Below are 17258 nucleotides of genomic sequence, written 5' to 3'. Positions count from 1 at the left end.
GGGTGTTGGATAAACAACTCAATGGCAAATTTGTATTTCTTTGTTTTGCCAGTTGCTCTTTTCTTAACTTTCAATGCAGTATTCTTTGTTTTGACTGTAAGAGCGATCAGGAAAACGAACAATCAGGCGCGAAGAGCAACCCTCGAAACAGCGAACCGAAAAACTGCCACCGTCTATCTTAAGATCTTTATCTTGATGGGCTTTACTTGGATTTTTGGATTTTTAAAGATTCTGGTGTCAGAATACTTTGAATACCCGTTTATCGTATTTACCACTCTTCAGGGGCTGTATATAGCGCTGGCGTTTGTGTTTACACCAAGGGTCAAGCAAATGCATCGCACGTTGTTGTGTGTAGTGAAGACGAATTCAAGTAATGGAAACGAAGAGACACGACTTTAGACCTTTCTTTTTTTTGTAAGCCATGTCAATTTAAAAGAAACGAGGAATAATTATTATCTTAAAGGTAACGTTTAGCAATAGTATTGGTCAAGTAAAGTGCAAAAATATAGTGGACTAGTTGTTGTCTTGTCTTGCGTTATCTATTACTATTTTGGGCCGTGTTATTTTTAGAATAGACATATTGGTATTATATTGTTATGAACAAAATGATTGCCAACTGTTGTAAAAAATATCTTTTTCACATATCTGGAACATGTTATCATTTAACCTTTTAATATTATATAGGTAACTATACTGATATTAGTATTTGAAGTGTAATTTTCTTTGGAGCTCTTATAATAAATAGAACTTGGATTTAAGACACGTGGATTCCTCTCCTTTCCATACCCTGGTAAAGTATTGTTAGTACCACTTTCTACAAGGCAAAAGTTTTTTTTCTTTACCCGTCGAAAAAGGACTTATTTAAAATGGTTAATATAGAATGGGACATATAAAGACTTTTTGCTCTGAGTAGGATTTTCTTATGTCGTTGCGTTTGATAGAATTCGTGCTGAGAGATACTTTAATAGAAAAAAGAAACTCCCCCTTAGTGCTTTTCAGTAACCCTTAACATTTTTCGCGGCATATCGTAGCTCTTTTCGCATCGTCAGTGGACATGCAGTTTGGGGAGTTTGGTAGTAGGTGAGTATGTTTTGTTAATAAATGTTGCTTCATGCCTGGAATGTCTAAAGAATGGCCAAGATTGAAAACTGAAAAACTCTCCTCGAGTTCACTAATAGAAGCGCGTAATGTCGTTTGGACAGTCTTTATTTGCAGGAAACAGAACACAACACGAGAACTCATTCCCAAATTGGCTAAAGTATTCATCGAGTCTTCTATTTTCCAGCATCTTCAATTCAGGAAACATGCTAATTTACTATTGTTATGGCGATTTTACCTCGTTTTCCATCACTACGTTTTTACGTCTTGCGTTGCTTAGCAACAACGGAACCGAAATTTCGAACGTGCAGACAATCTTGTAAGATGATACTTTTTCCCTTAAAGACCTCACTCTTTGTCATTTTTTAATTCATAATTGTTTCGCAATCATTTCCCGATTTCAACCTTACACTTTTCCGGTTAATATTAGCGAAGCTGTATATACGATCAGGAATATTGGTGTATTTTCACCGTGTAAAAAGGGGAAACTCTTAGCTTATGTTCAGCTTGTCTTTCTAGATGAAGAGTCGCTTCTCTAGCCATTAAAAAAAGACGCAAAGAACTGCTCGACCACGAGGGTCACCAGTGATTACTTTTCATTTCAAACAAAACTTCCGTCGGTTTGCTTAGTTTTCTAGAGAAGTCAAAATGTAATCTTTGGAACTAATTTAAGTGGAAACATAATGTCAAACAAACAATAGTTTTCATCCCTATAACAATTGATGTTTTGTTAAAAACTTTAATTTAAGACTGTCACACTATACTGTCTCTTTCCTTAAGTAACCCTATTCAGAACTGCTGAAGTGAAAATTGACAACGACTTCTGCTCCCCTTGTCATTTTCTTTTATGCTGTCGTAAAATCTATCCGTCTTATTTTTTCTACACGCTTGAAACAAAAACATGACTTGTCAGAAAGTCAGCATCACGTATTAAAACAAAACAAATTTACAATATGCATATCCGGCACCTCCGGTTGAAGTTTACATTTTTTCTATATTTTCTAAAGGTTGTTTGCTTTGCACGATTAGTTAATATTATGCTGTGTTAAAAGCTAGGTTTTTGATTCTTAATTACCGATCCATCCTTTTTTCTGTCAGTTTTTCTCTGTGACTATCAGAAGCAGCACTCGAGTACGTGCCGTAAGCTCGGCACACTTCAGTAATGTCGACTCTAAAGAGACCTTCCCATGGCGGGCATGTTGTCTTGTTCTTCACAGTGCTATTCTGTTACTGTTCTAGATCGAAGGAAATCGAGGACGTCGGACAAGGCAGTGGCTTAAGCGGCGGCGAAACATTACGTTTGAAACGGCTTGGCGAGCTTCTAATTCGATATCCTCGTTGCCCACCAAGCGTGGAAAATGATGTAAACGCCATGGCCAAGCTCACAAAAGAAAAACCGCCCTTTGATGTCATGCAGAAAGGTCTTATCGATGGTATGTAGATTTTATCTTATGTACAGTATGTAAAGCACAATTTCCCTCGTGGACAAATTAATTTTTACATTTTCTTGTCTGCTGAGTTTTGTTGAAATTGAAAATATAAGTGTTTTGCTTCAGTATCATTTACTTCTATGAACCTTACAATAATGAAGTGGCTGTCTTGCAGAAACATGTTCTGATTAGTCGCAAAAAAAGCGGAGATGCAGGCTTTAAATCGGATACTGCAACACAAATTAAAACAAACCTTTTTACATCGTCGATTTCAAAAGAGTGGCGAAAGTGCCAGAATCCACTTTCAAAAACAAGGCAAAAACAACATAAAATCGAACTTGTTCAGGCCAATAATTTTTTCCTAATTCAAAGAACGTATTTTTAAATTTTTGACATTTAACATATATTTCAAACGCGAGAATAAAATGATAGACTTTAATTATACTCCAAGCTTTGGTTTTTCTAAAACACAGAAGTTGCCAATAGTGTCAAATATGGCACATTCATCCCCTTTTTTCATTACGGTAATCCAACATTATTCAAGGAGTCTAGATTAAAAGACTGGCATTAAAATAATTAAAAGCGCCTAATACAGATGATAAGTACGACAGTTTTAGTTTTCGTTTTAAGTAGTAGATAAAATATGAGCGGGAGATCTGTATGGGCGTTTACAATGAGATCGGACGCGAATATTTTATTCTACTTGTGAAATGAAAGCAATAAATTGAATGCAAAGTATTGTTATGCGAATCAGTACAGATCTGCTAATTAGCTGAGCAGGAGTTTGTATCAAAAGTTAATTCTATTGTTTGATTTGTATTGGGGTTTACGGTTGTGTACATGTGATCTGAATATGGTACTGGCATTGGTTTGCACCCGCATGAATATTTAATGAATTTTACAAATTTTATTACAGGTGGTAACAGAAAAAGGGTTCGCCGAAACATCGCTGCGTCACAGGCACAAGAGACTAATGTCACTGCAAAGTGGGCAAATAAAAATAATTACAGTACCTCAACTTCTACCCCACAGTCGTCCACACCAACACTGCCACCCCTGCCTTACCCACAACCCCCTCCTCTGCCATCACCTTTGAACGAACAAAATTTTTTAAACATCACAATGCACTGTGAAAACTATTGGTTTTCCTGCAGGGGGCGATGCACACAAGAAAGAGAACTGGGAGGAACAGAAGAAAGGCTTCAGTGTTTCTGTGACAACAGCTGTGAGTTTTTCAAAGACTGTTGCGCGGACTTTGACCAATATTGTTCCTCATCCGGGGTATCAACACAAGAAAAACAGATCCCGGATAATGGGCTATGGGAATGCGTCGAAAATCATTTCTTGGCTGATGTTATTGGCGTATGGATGTTATCCTCATGCCCTAGAAACTGGACTCAAACTGACATTGAAGAACGATGTAATGAATCTGCTAGCCTTTCTTACGAAACTCATAAAGACAACTTGCCAGTCATCGATCGGAACGGGTTTACGTATAAAAACCATTACTGTGCTCAATGCCATGGTTTAGATCTAAAAGATCTCACATTTTACAATCTTAAATTTAAGTGCGACGTCCCAGCACCAAAGGGGTATAAAAGAAGTGAAACATTAAAGTTCCTGTTCACTTTCTGCTATTTGTTTTTTTGGCAGCCTCCTACAGGCGCTACTCGGAGATATTGCCATCGAGTCGCATCTAACGAGTATTGTTTGGACGACTCACTTCCAGAAATAGTGCAGCAGAAATGTGTTAATGGCTCCCTGAGGATAGTATATGAAAAGGATACACCAATTCCAAAGAATTTCTTCAATCCATATTGTGCTCGTTGCAATGGCGTAAAAAACATTGGGTGTGGTCCCGGTATTTCCAAGTACATTGGCGATCCAACGCATGCGAAACCCTTTTCTCTTGTTATGGATCTTGATTTCTCAGGTCATAACACAGACAAAGAAACATCAACAGTTCGTGAACATAAGGTATCTTGTCGTAAAGGTGATGTTTATGACTTTTATCTTCAAGTGTGTCGCGCTGGAATTACACCATCTGATTTTGTCTCTTCCCATTCACGAATCTACAGCGTCAGCGTTTGGATGCGTTCTAACATATCAACTTTGTGGATTCCATTGGTAACTAAACTCAACTTTAAAGAGGCCATTGTGGACAAGTTAAACTTAAATGAAACGTTACTTTCTAACATTTCTATTGAAAATCCTTTCGGTCATGTTTCAACAGTTGTGTTTAATATCAATGTACACCCCACGATACAGAAGAACTTCTCGATACAAACCTTCCAAACTGAAATGAGCTCTCTATCCATTGTGTTAAATAACGCGAATTTCACTGTCTTTAAGGTCACAGTGAAACTCTTTGATTGTTCAGTAACTGAGGTTTTTAGCCCACGTGAATACACGTTTGAAAGAAACGCAGTGAAAGTCAGGGATACAGGAGAAATATTTCAGGAGGCTGACTATTACACGAACGAAACGGAATGGATAAACGGATCTTTAGTTCCTACCGGGTTTCTTACAGTCTGCAAACAACTGCAGTTAAACTGTTCTGGTGTTTTTGTTGGGTTAAACAAAAACGAGTACGTTATCTTGGCCAACGGCTCACTTTATCGCAACATTTCTGGAGAAAGTTTTGAATCGGGGAAATTTCAGCTAATTAATGGTACTATCTGGATTTGTGAAGGATTTTCTACTAGTTATACAGAAGATGACGTTGTTAACAGTTCTTTCTTATTAACTCCTACAAAAGATGACATTGTATTGGTTGTTCTTACCTATGCTGGACTCTCTATGTCCATTTTCAGCTTATTTTTATTTTTAGTGACTTATTCATTATTTAAAGAACTTCGCACGGTACCCGGGATTAATCTAATGAACCTTTGTTTATCATTATTATTAACTGATTTGCTTTACCTTGCAACAGGGTACGTCGAATTCAGAGTTGCATGTACAGTTATCGCCATTTTGTTGCACTACAGTTTCCTAGTTTCTTTCATGTGGATGTCAATCATCGCTTTTGAATCATGGCTGGCATTTTCCAAAATCCGCATCCAACACAGAAATCCAAGCAGAAGAAAAAAGTGTTTTAATTTAGTGAGAAGGATTTTGATTGGTTGGCTTCCTGCCATGTTTTTTGTTGTCGTGTGTATTGTTCTTGACCAGTCCAACGCGGTTACTGTTCAATATGGCGGTATTAAGGGGTGTTGGATAAACAACTCCACTGCAAATTTGTATTTCTTTGTTTTGCCAGCTGCTCTTTTCTTATCGTTTAACGCAGTATTCTTTGTCTTGACCGTGACAGCTATCAGAAAAACGAACAGTGAGACAAGGAGGGTAACGCATGAAAAGCAGCTCCGGATTAACACGGCCGTGTTTCTTAAGATGTTTATCTTGATGGGCTTTACTTGGATATTAGGGTTTTTAAAGGCCCTAGTGTCAGAATATTTTGAATATCCATTTATCATATTCACCACTTTTCAGGGGCTGTATATAGCGCTGTCATTTGTGTTTACATCGAGGGTTAAGCAAATGTATCGCACGTTGTTGTGTATAGTGAAGACGAGTTCAAGCAGTGGAAGTGAAGATACGAGACTCTGAAGATATTTTGTTTTTCTTTGCTGTTCTATGTAGCCTTTTAAAGCAACTTGAAATATAGAAATTTTCAAAAGTAATACGACTTTTTTAACCCTCGGACGTACAAGGGGGGAGTGGATGCCACCCCCCCCCCCCCGTAAGGTTTTTCCCAAATTTTGAAAAAAGCATTTACCCTACAATGCTGAAACTTTCGATAGCTGTTCATCATCCTTTGCGGAAATTTTGATATGTCAACCATGTGTCCATGGTATGTGACGTTGCCATGGCAACGTCATAAATACAAGCAGGTCTTGCCAAAAATCGTCATTTTTAACATTTTTCTTGATTTTTTCAGTTTTTTATAACAGCAGTGCAAGATTTGTTTATTTTTACATTCCATAAGCATTCTAGCTTGATTTTGCATCAATTTCTGTTATTTTGTGACTTTCTAAGAAAATGTTGAAATCAAAGTTGGCGGATCCAAGATGGCGGCCCTTATGACGTCACGTGACGCCATATGACGTCACAGCCAATTAAAATTATGTCATCTTGTAGAGTAAGCTAAGGGCTTTCTTCTCAGAGCAAAATAATTTCGCTACGCCTTAATATAACGAAAACTCCGGGGAGGGGTTCCATCCACCCCACCCCCCCCCCCCTTGTACGATGATGGGGGTATGAGTTTGCTTGTACGTCCGAGGGTTCATTTTCACAAACATGTTTCGACGGTACATCCGTCATCGTCAGTGTGACGGTTATGAAAGTTTACAGTGATTTAAAACGTGCCTGTTACAAATCATACGTTACATTGCGTTGAAAAGCAATACGCTAGATAAATTTTGAAGTTAACGGAATTAAAAAGAAGCGCGCGCGTGCAGCTATAGGGAAAGCGTCAAATTGATGTGTTTGACCTGTTGATTAAGGTCCGGCTTTTCCCACTTGATGTACATAGACTCCTTAAGCTTAACCTGGTACTTGGTAGGTGCATAAGATCTTGAAGCAGTCTAAGTTACAAGAGGTACGGCATGACTCTGAAGCCTGCAAATGCTTATAAACGTGCGCGCTTCTTTTTAATTCCGTTAACTTCAAAATTTATCTAGCGTATTGCTTTTCAACGCAATGTAACGTATGATTTGTAACAGGCACGTTTTAAATCACTGTAAACTTTCATAACCGTCACACTGATGATGACGGATGTACCGTCGAAACATGTTTGTGAAAATTAAAAAAGTCGTATTACTTTTGAAAATTTGTACATTTTTTCTGCTGTCTCGACCATTTGGAACTTGAAATATCACATGAAAGAAAAGGTTTGATTATGGTAAAAGGGTCATCTGACATTTTTATCAGAGTGACACCCTCGTGATAGAGGCCTTTTTTGTTGTTCGTCAGAGTTTTCATGAGCTTTTTTTTGAAGAATACTGTTCGAATGTCACTTGTTGTCTGTGATTTTGTATACCTCAATGTGTTTGTAATGGACTGCGAGCCTTTAAAATTTGATAAGCAATATAAAAGATAGGTCTGTAATATTAAGGAAAAGGTAGTTTCTCCGTTTAAATGAGCAGTCCCGCACGGGTTCAAAGCGGCTCTCTCATTGGCTGATTCACGAGAACAATAGAAAATTAGTTATTAAAATAAAGACTTTATATGTCTGTGTGATTTCTTTCTTCGTTAGTAGTTCCTCTAATTTACATCCCATCTAAAGAACCTTTATGGCTTATCATAAGGATTCATAATAGCAAGGGCAAACATGGGTAGGGATGGGTAAGCACGGCTATGACCGTACTATGACCGACTGTACCGACTGTACTGACTGTACCTACGGTACCGGCCGTACCGGCCGTACCGACTGTGCCGGCCGTACCGACTGTACCGGCCTTACCGGCTGTACCGGCTGTACCGAGTGTACCGAGTGTACCGAGTGTACCGAGTGTACCGAGTGTACCGGGCGTACCGAGTGTACCGGGTGTACCGGGTGTACCGAGTGTACCGGGCGTACCGGGCGTACCGAGCGTACCGAGTGTACCGGGCGTACCGAGCGTACCGAGCGTACCGAGCGTACCGAGCGTACCGAGTGTACCGAGTGTACCGAGTGTACCGAGTGTACCGGCTGTACCGAGTGTACCGAGTGTACCGAGTGTACCGAGTGTTCCGAGTGTACCGAGTGTACCGAGTGTACCGGCTGTACCGAGTGTACCGAGTGTACCGGGCGTACCGGGCGTACCGGGCGTACCGGGCGTACCGGGCGTACCGGGCGTACCGGGTGTACCGAGAGTACCGGGCGTACCGAGCGTACCGAGCGTACCGAGCGTACCGAGTGTACCGAGTGTACCGAGTGTACCGAGTGTACCGAGTGTACCGGGCGTACCGAGTGTACCGAGTGTACCGAGTGTACCAAGTGTACCGGGCGTACCGAGTGTACAGAGCGTACCGGGTGAACCGGGTGTGTACCGGGCGTACCGAGTGTACCGGGCACCCAACGAACAAAATCTTTAAATTTCCATTTCCAGAGTTTATATCCGGCTTAGATGCCGTTTTTCATACCTGCACTACGATTAATATGATCTTTTAAGCGATGTTCACCGAAATGTGCCGTTGAGTTTATAGCAGCAACACAAACCCAAAAACGAATTAATAAAGCAGAGGGAACGCGTCTTTTACACAACTTATTGAGTTCAATCTTTTGCTTCATGATTCCTGTGTGTGTGTGTGTAATTTCTTCGAGTAAGTTTTTTTTTTTTAAATCACGCGTCACGCATATCCCCTTTACCACTACTTTGTTCGTACGGGTAAAACCGTGCCCTGCCAAAACTTGAAGAAACCTACTAAAACCTGAAAACCTGTAGCCATTTTGTAAAATCATCCTTAGCGATTCAGTGGAATTCAGATTTTTTCCATGTTATAAGAAGATAAGAAGGAGTAGCGCAAAAGTTTGCAATAAGACGTAAATAATCATGGTACAGCAATTCTGGTTCAGAAAGTTCACAAGCTTTACGCAAAAGCTCACGGCGATTCAGTGTAATTCTGTATAACGTGAAACCTGCTTTTTGATGTTTGGTGTTGTTTGAAAATATATATTTTAACAAGAGAGTAGCACAGAAGTTGGCAATAGACTGAAAATAATTCTGGTGCATAATTTTGTCCAACAAAGTCTGGCGGACTCCCTCTTATTCCATCTTTCGGCGTGACAGTATTTCGTGGGAATTTATTTTCGCAATTTGGACAAAAAGTACGTTAAAACATTAAAAAAAATATGTCCAATAATGGTTTAGTCTTATTGGAGCCATATGCGCTTTCACTTTGGGAAATACTTTGTGCAGAAGATTGAAACGATCCGAAGTCGGCTTGACACGGATCCTGCTTTTTCACATGTAGAAAACTTAATGCGCTGCTGTTGCTGACCCGGCACCATCGTTTGCTGAATTTACGCTGCTGTCTTGTAATGATGTTAAATACTGGCAATCAACTGAAATGCTCTTTACATAGATTGCAATCGAATGACCCGGTTTTGTGGACTTTTTAAATTATCTCCTCGGGATCGGGCGTTCTCCTCAGGATCGTACCGTTACTGATGTTCGAGACAAGGAGTTGCATATTAACTACAAATTTAATTTTCTAGTAATTTTCTTCCTGCAACCAGAGTGTGCGCTTATTTGTTGCAAAGTACCTTATTACATATAAATTTCGTGACACTTTTCCGTACACCCAGTACGCCTGGTACGCCCGGTACACTCGGTACACCCGGTACACCCGGTAAACCCGGTACACCCGACACACCCGGTACACCCGGTACACCCGGTACACCCGATACACCCGGTACACCCGGTACGCCTGGTACACTCGGTACGCCCGGTACGCTCGGTGCATCCGGCCGTACCGACTGTACCGACTGTACCGGCCGTACCGAGTGTACCGGGTGTACCGAGTGTACCATAAACAACACGATATAACTCAAACAGTTCAAACACAATAACAAGAAAACGTCCGAAGCTTACAAAACTGACAATCTCAACTGAAATATTGTACAAAACGAGGCATCTCGTCGAACAGACGAACATAGCTAAATGACACCAACCGTTTCGCAGACCAACTCTGGCTGCACAACCAAAGCTCGCGTGCGATTGGTTCGGTACATCTCGGTACAGAATTTAAAAAAATCAGCCAATCAGAGAGCCGCTTTGAATCGGTGCAGGACAACTGGTTTAAATATATTATTGTACTGTTATCGAAATGTTAATAGCCAAAAATAAATGTATGTTTTGTGGTGCAAGATCAGAGTAATGTGGTAAGCAAGAGTAAAAATAGCTCATCAATACGTATAACTCCAAGATTAGTTACAATCAGGGTGAGTCAAGTAGAAGACCTTGGTGATCGCCAAAGAAACGTTTGAAAACTTCTGACAACGGAAGTCTCTAAGGCAGTCCCTAATAATACAATCTTGAAGTAAATAAAAAATAAAAAGGCGGGTCACACGCCGACTTCACATCGCCGCCTCACAATCTCCCTTTTCTCTGTTTCTTGAGCCTTTCCTGAGTTATCAGCATCTACGTAGTACAGGGAGAATTTACTCTTACTAAATTAAGTAGCTTTACTGAAAGCGAGGATTATTACATATAGCCGCGCCGGTTTAGAATATTCCCACCTTTTTTACTCGTGAATGTAATGAAACGAGTATGGTTATGGAAAGTGATATGCAAATTTTCACTCAGTCAGTCGGTCGGTCGATCGATGGGCTGTTAACTTTAATTTATGAATAATAATTTATGCATTAAATTATGGGCTGTTAACTTTAATTTATGAATAATAATTTATGCATTAAATTATAAATTAATTTTCCTTGTTTTTTTTTTTTAACTTTTTGTTTCACACTTCTGAGGTTTGAAGCGGCGACTCCTAACATCAACTATGGTTTTGAAGACCAAATCCCTAACCGCTCGGCCACTTGGGCGAACTAATTATTTGGGTTGAAAATTAGCATATAGGTTTCTTTGTGTTGTTCTTACCCGCTGACCGATACCGTAGGTTCAAAGTTTAATGGCTTGTATGTATAAAAGCTTCTTCGAATGGCTCGATTTATAGCTCTTAAGAATTTCACATGACAAATAGAAGAAATAATCTTAGAGAAAATATGAAAATCTTCGAAGCACTGAACTGATATTCCGTGTTTTGATGGAATTTATTAGATTTTCCAGGCACGAACTGTGGACTGCGACTCTGTTGGGTATTAAAAGGTTGATTTCAGGACAATTGTATGAATAAAGTCCAATTTTAGCAGTCTCTGAATGTTTTATAGTTCCAAGCGTATTGTATGACAATCGATAGTCATGATACGTAAATAATTTATCGTAAAAAAGCTCGCCAAACTGACGAATTTTGTTGCCTTTTAATAATATACTGTATAGTACTTGATTTGCATCTCTAATAGATTCATAAAAAAAAGGAGACAGAAAAAAAGACGTCGTATAAAATTGTAAAAAAGATTGTCGTAAAAAAAAAAAATTAATCGTGCCCGCTGAGAATCGAACCCGGGCCGCTGGACTGGAGGGCCAACGCATTACCACTACACAACGCATAAGCAAGCTTACACTTTATGGTAGAAATTAGTGTTATATAACGAAGGCTTTTGAATGGATTACCCGCGTCCGCTGTAAACACAAGGAACCAACGTGATCATATCTCCCTTCAAACAACTTCTATACTAACATGCCGCTCACAAAAGGACAGAATCATTTCATAGCTCTACACCAATACATTTAGTATTCTCATTCACGAGTGGGCTTACAAAGCGCCTTTGATTTCCCTCTGTGAGGGATTGGGATTGAAAGGAATGGTTACTAAGCATCGCAGAGCTTATTGGAGTTTTAAACATGGCGGCCGATTTTGAAAATAAGTCACCTTCGAAATCAATTCTGCAGTGTTTTTGAAGCTTTTGATGCGATTTTTCCGCTGAAGGAGGGGAATAGTGTCTTACAGATGTTGGGAAATCGGTGAACATTTCCTGTGAATACTGGATGAGATCAAATTCTTCATAAATAGAGCTAACGTTTGCGTGGAGTGAAAGTTTGCATGTGACAGAGTCTTGGGTTTTCGGCCAAGAAAAGTGGCAAGGTAGCAGTGGCAAGGTACAGGTATTTTGGGCAGGACCGCGATGTTTACTCCTTATGTATTGGTTGACTTGCTGTAATTGTCCTGGAAATAACTTGAAAGGTGAGTAAATATTTTTTACTGAATTCCAAGTGAGCAATGTTTACTTAGAGAAACATGGCAACAAAACGAATAAATGTATTGAGGTGCTTCTGCGAGCAGAACCTCTTAACTTGGCCGGCAAGTGAAAAAGGGAAAAGATAGATTTAACATTTTGTTACAAGATTTACCAATAAGAATTTATCCAATATGACACAAAATATATTTGTGCATAGGAAAATTCAATTTTTTGTCCCTCCTCCCCCAAGTAGACAAGTAAAGCCCAAACCATGCTGATGGAGCTCCCCTACAAACTCTAGTCTATGGGGTTGGTGTGCGTGTGTGTGTGTGTGTGTGTGTGGGGGGGGGGTAGGTGGAGGTGGACGTGGGTGGGGGTAGATAGATAGATAGATAGATAGATAGATAGATAGATAGATAGATAGATAAGTTTATTTTTCATGGTTAGAACACTTAGCTAAAAGCTAGTTCACAGGTTCACCATGAAAATACATTAAATAATTTTAAAAATCCTAAAAATGCTAAAAATTAAAATACAATTAATTCTTATAATTTAAGAATTCTAAAAAATTAAAAAATGGAAATACATTGAATACTCGTAAAAATTCTAAAAATACTAAAAAAAAAAGAAAAAGAAATCGAATAAAAAAAAAAAACATCAACTATGTTGGTGTGCGTGTGTGTGTGTGTGTGTGTGTGTGTGGGGGGGGGGGGGAGGGTTAAATTTAAGAATATAAAATGAAATGACCCAAATTTAAAACCATAAAAATATCATTATATGACATTTCTTCCAGTTGGGAAATATAAAGATTATGTCCAGTCACTGTCCAGCTCAAACCCACCAGTCAAGTCATTACGTTATAATTATTGCAATATATATTTTGAAGTTTCCAGTTTTTGCCAAGCTATCAGAACAAATTCACTGTACTCATTGAATAGAATACCATGGCATCAAAATAAGTTGCCTAATACTAATTTTCCAGGGGTTGTAGCAGAATACATTTTACATGACTATTCATTTCTCCAAGATAATTGTTTACGAGTATTCATTTAATTATACTAGTCAAGTTTTGGGTCATCATCATCATCATCATCATCATCATCATCATCATCATCATCATCATCATCAAATCCTTTATTTAGACACGATAAAATATTTTTTAACTCAATGTTTGTGGGGTCGTGTGCTGTGTGATAAAAATTAAAATACAGAATAAAAGTTAAATTAGTTACCGATATAAAATATAAAAATTGAAATCTCCCAAGAAAAATATTTATGTAATTGTACAGAAATCTTTACAGCACTTGACGATGCTTACATTTTACCTTCTTTGGTCTTTCAAATGTGTCTGGGGAATGTGGTTGCACTGCTTTAAAGGTGTAAGGAGTAAAACCGAGGAATAACCTGATATTGTTTTTAGAGAAGTCAAAACTTTATTTATTTCAAACAAAGTATTAATGTATCGTCTCGAACGTTAGACCGTACAATTTGTTGTACAGTTGAGGTTGATCAGTCGTTGTATTTGGCCCGCTTTCTGTGCACTTAACCTCAATTATTTCTTTTCAGGTCGAAAGGACCTGGAACTCGATGTAGGCAATTTACATTTGATGTTTTAATTTGATATCGAACAATAATCAAATTGTGAGTGTCTGTACATGTGTGCCAGCATTTTAAACATTCTTCTTCGTCGTATGTGTCCGGTTGTCCTCACATTTTTCTTATTCCCCTAGCTACTATTTAATTAGTTTTTCTTTGGTTTGAAGGTACTTTTTTGTGGCACGCCGGCGTATAACAGGCTTATCATCCTCTGTTTGTGTGGTCACAGGTAACCAAGATAAAACTTCACACACATGTACAGCTAACTCATGGTAAAGTAAAGACTGCTAACCGAGAAACAAATCAAAAACAGACGAAAAGTGAGAAAAGATTCAAACATAGATAAGCAAACGTAAGCAATTCGAATTAATTTTAGCGTAAACTGTTGCAATAGCGATTACTATGTGACGCCACGCCGATCTTGGCGGATGTTTTTTTTTTTTTTTTTTAATTTTTATTGATATTTTTACACAAAGCTTACAAAAACAAAAAACAAAAAAGACAACAACAACAACAAAAAAAAGAACTAATACAGGTACCCTAATTACAATACATTACATATTCTTGCTCTTGGCGGATGTTAACGCGTATTTAACTCACAAGTAAGACTATTCAGTCTTCAGCTTGCCATAGTAAACAATAGAAAAAAGGTGCTGGCCCTTACGAGATAAATGCAACGAAACATCTACTGTTTTCAAGCTTTTCTGACGTTATAAGGATCGGCAGGTGTAACCCGAGCTTAATATCCCTTTTCCTAATTTCAGAGCGGTTCAGTTCACTTGAGTGTCGGAAGTAATTTGTGTTGCTTTAATTTGGTTGTACTATACTATGTTTAGTGATTGGTTTAAAAATCTTGCACTGAAATGTCTACCAATCAGTAAAACCAAAACCGATCTCAACTTGCTTAATTACGTACATTTTCCCGCGGTTCACCATTTGCTTCGAGTTGGTTCACCGGATTTTTTTTGTCATTTGTGGGTGGCCTGATCTAGAGTGATTACTTCGGTTGTAGTTTTGCAATCCAAGCTGATCTAAGCTGTCTTTTTAATGGGTGCCTATTTACTTGTGTAAGTAAATTTATTCAATTTCCTTTCTAGACAAGATGCGGCTATTTGATATAACCAATTTATCGGAGATTCCCACAAATGCCTATTATTTTCATAGATCAAGTTATCGCCAGTCTCTAGTTCTCTCTCTCTCTCTCGCTAGTTTACGTATTTCTGAATATGTTTGCTGCTAGTTTGACACCGGTTTCTTGAGATAAACAATAGTGATCCCTATTTTACGCAGTGGCTTTAAACGGTCGCGTTCAAAACAAAAATTTGTCGACGACAGCTCTATTTCCCAGGTAACAACTGTCATCTGTTTATTCCCACCTCGTAGTCTTTGTCGCCTTTTGTGTAAGCAGGATTGTCATGGAAACATTTGTTTTTATCATACTGTAAAGTTTAGAGGTAGGTTCGATCATCTTCCGCCGGTCCTTCTCATAGTCATTTTGGCTGCTTCTTGAAGACAGTGGACACAAACTCAATTTTCTAAATTAAAGCTATTTTAAATTTACATATTTTTTTTCCTCCATGTAACACAGACGTTGGTTGGAGTCCAGTTTCCGCGCATTAATCTAGTGTTGAAAAAAGCTCACCGTGACAGTCGCTGTGCGAGTATCCACTGTCCCGGCACAGAGTTACAGCAAGTACGTCGTAATTACGTATGTATTCTTTAGTCTTTGAATTTCTTTCTTCATTAGTAAGTGGGTTCCTTGTTGTTTTAATGGCATACGGCGAAACGTTCAAGACTTAACACTTTTGCACTTTTACACTTTACATCATTCTACTCCTTTCACGGGTAAATATAAACTCACAATTGACCTTGCTCCCAATGTGTGGTTTCAGTAGCTCAGTTGTTAGAGCATCGCACCGGTATCGCGGAGGTAACGGGTTCGAATCCCGTTGAAGCCAGATTTTTTTCTAATTTCTTTCTTTGCAATTTCTTTAATTGCAATTCACTGCGAGGATCATTTCTTCACTTTACATCTCATCCGCAGTTCACATATGAGATATTTCGTTATTTCATACACTTTACATCAAAATTCACACCGCTTGCGTGTTACTGCTAAATGCGTGTTTGTGTTTTTTTTTTTTTAACTCAGAGTGCGGAGTTAAAAAGAGATTCTAAATAATCCCAATATACACAAAACAAAAAAGGAAATAGGCAATTTCCGAGTTTCCCTTTGCTCTATTTCAATCGAGTCTCGTGCGAAACATTCATTGAAAATGAGTTTCAGCTACAGGTCCATTTTCATGCAAATCAAACTCATTTTCATATAAATGGTTTTGCACGTAGACTCGTTTTAAAACAGAGGCAAAGGGTAACTCGGAAATTGCCTATTGACAGCTCCGTAACGGCACCGTAAAGCAACACAAGCCCACGATGACTTACGGGACTTAACGCGTCTATAATTATTTCACATTAAGAATACTTAGTTTTTGAGTTCGTGGATGATGATTTATAATTAACACGTAAATATACCATTTGCCCGTCAAGAGCCTAATATGGATTTTTAATAACCTTGGTAAAAGGCTCATTAACTTAAACTTATGGCCAAGCTATTTTAGCGAAAAACAGATTATGCAAGTCCATTTGTAGGAGTTTCAATTCACCGAAGGGCAATGTCAATTAAAACAGTCTTCATTTTTCTGGAGTATTCATTAGCGTCATATTATTCTTCTCAGTACATAACAGTTCCCTTCATTCAGATGCAAAATCGTGCAATTTTTTTTACTGCCGAAATGACAACAGCATTTTGGCAAGAAACTTAACGACAATATGCACAGAAACTACATAAATTACATCGTTTGATTACAGATACATTAGGAGATAACATGTCTACAGCACGAGGTATTGTAACAATAGTGAATACGGTAAGGAATAATCTACATATAACCAATGGAACGGCCCTGAAATGTGCTGGTTTTCCTCACCATCATTAATTCCCTTCAGCAAAATTGGTGCGGCAAAGTGCGCCCAAAAGGAATAATTAATTAACAACTGATTAATGGTACAAAACTATAGGGATTTTTTACAATGAGGTGAACATTAAAACTTTAAGAACCTAGACGCCACCTTGGCACTGAGATATAACAAAGGTTGCCATAGCAATTTTGTAACTTTTTATGTGACATTGTAAATTAACACCGAAATGTCCTCTCAGAATTAAGGAGTATTTTGTCATCCATGATATTATGCACGTAAATCGCTGTAGAACAAAATCACCTTTTGAAAAACTTTTAAAACATCTTTTAGTTTTTTGCTCTACTAATATAGGTTACAATTGCGCACGAAAATCGATTGAA

At 38.4% G+C, this 17258-nt stretch overlaps 1 protein-coding gene across 1 annotated transcript; it reads left to right on the top strand.

Annotated features, from left to right (window-relative positions):
* The first annotated feature begins 2217 nt into the window (after window positions 1-2217).
* Window positions 2218-6295, top strand: LOC144634729 (uncharacterized). The gene is made up of 2 exons (XM_078493789.1): window positions 2218-2531; window positions 3445-6295. Exons 1-2 carry the CDS (start codon window positions 2261-2263, stop codon window positions 6132-6134), a joined length of 2961 nt encoding a protein of 986 aa, XP_078349915.1. The 5' UTR covers window positions 2218-2260; the 3' UTR covers window positions 6135-6295.
* The last annotated feature ends 10963 nt before the right edge of the window (window positions 6296-17258 follow it).

The sequence above is a fragment of the Oculina patagonica genome, chromosome 1, assembly GCF_052425735.1.
Source record: "Oculina patagonica isolate OP01 chromosome 1, crgOcupat, whole genome shotgun sequence".
NCBI classification, from domain to species: domain Eukaryota; kingdom Metazoa; phylum Cnidaria; class Anthozoa; order Scleractinia; family Oculinidae; genus Oculina; species Oculina patagonica.
This window is presented reverse-complemented; position numbering and strand designations above follow the sequence as displayed.